This window comes from Tasmannia lanceolata, unplaced genomic scaffold (genome assembly GCF_043159265.1).
Source record: "Tasmannia lanceolata isolate RefF3 unplaced genomic scaffold, GAP_Taslan_0.1 ptg000008l, whole genome shotgun sequence".
NCBI classification, from domain to species: Eukaryota; Viridiplantae; Streptophyta; class Magnoliopsida; order Canellales; family Winteraceae; genus Tasmannia; species Tasmannia lanceolata.
Window position 1 is genome coordinate 10389100 of NW_027518685.1, and position 5109 is coordinate 10394208.

Sequence of the window (5109 nt, forward strand, 5' to 3'; positions counted from 1 at the left end):
CTAAGATAGAAAATAAGTTTAAAATTTTAATTTTACCATTTTTATCTCCCTTCCTTGTGCAAAATTTACTATAATTTTTGCCCCCTTGTGCAAAATTTCTGGCATCGCCCCTGGTTGGGAAGATCCCTAACCCATGCAATGGTCAGTACTATTACCTTGAACAGATATTGCGGAGACTTTACTAGACCCTTAAATACCCCGCCATTTCTTTGTTTCCGTAAAAAAATGAGTTAGCTAAATGGTGAAAAACTCATTTTCTAGGAACCAAGTCCTTCATTTGGGCCTCTGAGAACTGATTTTGACTCCAAAACTGAGTTAAAATCAACTTTTAAAATCCAAAAGGAAGAAATCGAACCCAAGTTTTCAAGGGAACTTCGATCCTACGTCCAAACATCCCCGTTTAGTTTTTCATTGTAAGAACTGATATCGGCTTACAATGCCTGCTGTAGTACAACAAGGCACATAATTGGTTCAACCTTTGGGTGATCTGAACCATTCATTTGACAGGCTTTGCACTAGATCTCGTACAACAAGGCACTGAGACTACACACAATCGGTTCATTTACGTTGTGGCCCATCAAATGGACGGTTTGGATCATACTACAGTGTAAGAGTCACACAAACAATGGACCACACGGGCTTCTGCCATATAAAAATAAAAACCCTCGACCCATGAGTCCATGACCCAAACCTTTGCAGCTGATTCCGCCATGAACGCAAACAGCATGAGCATATCGTAATCCATCTCTCCACCCGACACGTGTCTCGTACCCCATACCACAGAATATTTTCTGTCGAATGGCATTTCAGGCACCGACTTACTGATATATATTAATTAGTTGTTACGCCATGAGATAAGTATGATATAAGGGTCACTTTCTGATGTGAAAACATTCTTTAAATTACTAAATTACCCACTAAAGAACTCGATTATGAGACTAATTTTATGAACTTCGAGGCGTAAATGGTCATTGGAACTTATCGGAACCTAAAGTCAATGATTTAAATTAAATAAATCATAAATGTGAGAGTTAAAGTCACAGTCGTCCAAATTCCCATTTAGCCGCCCAAATTAGTGGAAAGATAGGGAAATGTGCCCCTCGTACATCGAATCAGAACCAGTTTTGGTTTTCGGCGGAATTTAAAAAAAGGAGTTGGGGGTGGACAGAGAAGAAAGTGGGGGGGGTTGAGTTTTTGTTTATTGAAAGGAAGTCCAAATCGATAAGCATTAGAAAGCAAAACCGGTGGGCTGTCTCATAATGCGCCCACAGTGATGGGGAAAACCGGAAACCGGATTTGAGGGAGGTGGTTTTGTACGATTTCCAGAAAACAAGGAGTGGGGGCATCTTCCACGATATGTGGCGATCCGCCCGCAGTCTCACATCTGAACGTGGTTGACACGTGGTGGACTCTCAGCATGAACCGTTTTGGACGGGCTTGCATGTCTTTCTGGCTGTTTTCTACTTTTACTCACTTTACGATTATACCCCTCAGCCTTTTGTCTTGTAATATGACTATCTCACCCTCGTAGCTTTCTGCTTATTGAAAGTATGAAAAAGACGAGAATACCCTTAGTTCTTATTCATGTTAAAAATTCAATAAATTAAAAGAAAATTTTACTTTATTTAGCTTTTCTTGACGGGATAGAATTGTTGTATCATCAATTAAGCGTGGTATTGTACAATTTTTCCACCAATAAAGTCTTTTTGAGAGTTGTTAGGATGAATAAGGATGTTCTTTACTTGCCCATCACTCATTCTCTCCTACCCATTTCTCTAGAAATAAGGTCATTTTCATGTTTAAAATGTTTTTTTTTTTTTTTTTCAAGAAAAATCACAAAATTATTCTTTTCTTGCTGTGAATGACGAGAGTAACCCTAGCAGTTGTCGGCAAAGTTATTTAACTTTTCTGCTTTTTATTATATATTTTATTTTTATAAAAAAGGATAAAAATATAATAGAATTTTTTCAAGGAAATTAAAATAATATAAGGATGCCACAAGGGTTACGCAGACAAGGATGGCTGGCTGTGTTGCCATTCATGTTTATGAGCATAGTTTTAAATTTAGGTTTCGGATTGCGTTTTGGCCCTCAATGAAACCAAAATTTCGGCCGGAATAGGGTACACTATCAAAGAATAATATTTTGTTTAATAGCAAATTTTGGACGAAATATTAAAATTTTGAAATTTCGGCCGGAATCCGGTACCATTTCGTGTATTGGGGTGATTTTGGTTTCGGTGTAGGTGGAAATATAAATTTTGGATTTCGGTCAAAATTTAAAACCATGTTTATGAGTAGGTCTATCGTATAATGTTGGTCAAGGTGTCACTTCTTTTATTATCATTCGTCTTAAATAATTGTACCTTGTTCAATATTTAATGAGATTACCAATTGCATTGGATGCCCGAGGTGTCCCTAGCCGTACGATTTAGACAATTGTATTTTGACGAATGACGTGACGTGGCCAATTTTTAGTTGGCTTGTGTTAGTGCGTTAGGTGGCAGGGAACTACAAATACAACTCGTCCCATTTGTCATACGAGTATATCAAATTTAGGAACATAATGCCTTTCCAAATAACTTGTACTTATAGAGTTAAATTGAGATTTAATAATATGACCTTTGTCTTTTGTTTTAATTGCTTGTTTTCTTAAATACAAGTGGCACATGTGCATGATGGCCTGATAGATACGATTTTTACCACCCTTGATATTTGATCCAACAGGATGGTACTTTTTAAGTACCACCTTCACAGGACTTCACGGTCGGGCATCATATAATTTCTCCGGTTTTCAGTTTCACATCAAATAGATTATATATCTCGTCGACCAAAACCAAAAGAGAGTTTTGGAGGTGGTATCTTCCAATTGTAAATGCTTGTTCAATCAAGTAGAGCAAATTTCACTTTATCACAGGACTCATTCAACTTAATCCCTAATGTTTAAAAAGTTACAAGTAGACCTCTTGTGGTTTCAATTTGTGTAAGGTAGACCCCCTCAGTTGACGAATCGTCCACAGATTGAAGGGTTAGGATGATCCTGGAGCTGATTTTTTGGGCAAACCCTATCTATGCCCGGGCCTATCAAATGAACGCTTTGGATCATCCAAACAATGTGGGCTCACTGTGTTTTTGGTCGTGTTTGGATTCGGGTATGGGGTTTGGGCCCACTATCAAAAACACAGTGGGCCCACATTGTTTGGATGATCCAAAGCGTTCATTTGATGGGTCCTGACATAGATAGGGTGTATCCAAAAAATCAGCTCCATAGGATCATCCTAAGCCTTCAATCTGTGGACGAACCGTCAACTGAGGGGGTTCTACCTTACACAAATTAAAACTTTTTAAACATTAGGGGTTAAGTTGAATGTGAGAAACCACAGGGGATCTAAAGGGTAAATTCATAATTTTATCAGATTAAGTGGGTGAATCAGCACGTACCGGATAAAGAGCTGAGGGCATTTTTGTCATTTTGGGTTGGTCCATACCCACTATCCCTAAAACTAAAACCATCTTTTCCCACTCTACCGCTCTCTTGGAAAACCACTGGCCACATGGAAATCAACGGCTCCCACCTAATCTCCTCTTAAATATCCACACCTTCTACTCTCCCTTTCCTCCTTCCATTTCCTTTTTCTTACCCAATACCCACTTCTGCAAGTACAATTTGTTCACCAAAAAAAAAAACCCAGTTGTTCCTTTGTTGTAGACAGACATGAGGATGAGTTGTAATGGTTGTAGGGTCCTCCGCAAAGGATGTAGCGAAAACTGCAGTATTCGACCCTGTTTACAATGGATCAAAAACCCCGAATCCCAAGCCAACGCCACTGTTTTCCTCGCCAAGTTCTATGGCCGGGCCGGACTCATGAACCTCATTAATGCTGGCCCTGACCATCTCCGACCCGGTAATCAAATACCCACATTAATCTCTGCTTTCTTTCATTTTAATTGTTTGATATTTCATCTGGGTATTCTTCCTTTTTATCAATTTCACTAACCCTTGTTATGGTTTTTTTTTTTTCAGCTATTTTTAGGTCGCTTCTTTATGAGGCTTGTGGGCGGATCGTGAATCCGATCTACGGTTCGGTGGGCCTGTTATGGTCCGGAAGTTGGCAGCTTTGCCAAGCCGCCGTTGAAGCCGTTCTCAAAGGAGCGCCGATCATGCAAGTCCCTTCAGAAACGGCTTCCAACACTGGCCCACCTCTAAAGGCCTATGACGTCCGACACGTGTCGAAAGAGGAGACCTCTGCCAGCCTGGAACTCCACAAGGTTAAGACCCGGAGCCGTTTCAAGCGTTCGGCTAAACCTAAGCCAAATCTCGACTCGGCTGCTGCTGAGTTCGTCTCCGAGCCGACTAATCCCGATTCGAATCCGGTCTTTAACCTTAGATGGCGCCGATGCTACCCGGACGGCTTCAACCTAGCCGCGAGCCATGAGTCGTCGGAGAGCCAGCAGTCTGAGCCGAACGCCGAGGGAGGAGATAGCAGGGAGACCGAGAGCATGTTCTCAGTTGAGACGATCGAGGCTTCGATGGTGAGACGAGCCGAGACGGAACCCCAACCGGATAGCCGCGCTGACGATAGCGAGCCAGAACTAGAGCTAAGGCTCGGCTTGGAGCCGGTGTCGCATGCAAGCCGCGTGAAGGTGGCCCACCACATGAAAACTCAGGGCGGATTTGGTGGTGACAGGTTCAAGGTGGAGCTGGGAGTCGATTCCTCGGCGTGATTTTGAGAGGAAAAGCAGTTTTGTGGGTCTGGGATTTGGTTTTTTCTTGTTATTACAATAAGCTCTTAGTTTTTTTTTTTCTCTTTGTATAAACATGGCTGGTTACATAGATAGAGAGATAAATTAATATCAAAAGATACATGTTTCCTTTTCTTATTAATTAGAAGAAGAACATAGCCTTAAATTCTTCTTAGAAAAATCCATTGCTGATGATTAGAAAATTCTTAGATGCTGTGTTGATTGAAGAAGACGCGTGTTTAACCTAACCGTGTGGCGGGGGGGTGTGCGTCTTCCTCACTCTGCGGATTTTAAGTATCAAACATCTAATATGGTGACATGCATGTGATCATACCATTCATCCATGGGCCTCGTCATGGACAGCCATA

At 41.1% G+C, this 5109-nt stretch overlaps 1 protein-coding gene across 1 annotated transcript; it reads left to right on the forward strand.

Moving 5' to 3' along the window:
- Positions 1-3547: 3547 nt before the first annotated feature.
- On the forward strand, positions 3548-4883 carry LOC143882695 (LOB domain-containing protein 41-like). Its single transcript, XM_077386148.1, has 2 exons — positions 3548-3903; positions 4023-4883. The coding sequence occupies exons 1-2, from the start codon at positions 3714-3716 to the stop codon at positions 4721-4723; spliced, it is 891 nt and encodes a 296-aa protein (XP_077242263.1). The 5' UTR covers positions 3548-3713; the 3' UTR covers positions 4724-4883.
- Positions 4884-5109: the final 226 nt, after the last annotated feature.

Coding starts and splice junctions, on each gene's coding strand:
- LOC143882695 (XM_077386148.1), top strand. CDS start 3,714: ATGAGGATGAGTTGTAATGGTTGTAGGGTCCTCCGCAAAGGATGTAGC. Junction 3,904..4,022: donor CCCTGACCATCTCCGACCCG/GTAATCAAATAC, acceptor TTTTTTTTTCAG/CTATTTTTAGGTCGCTTCTT.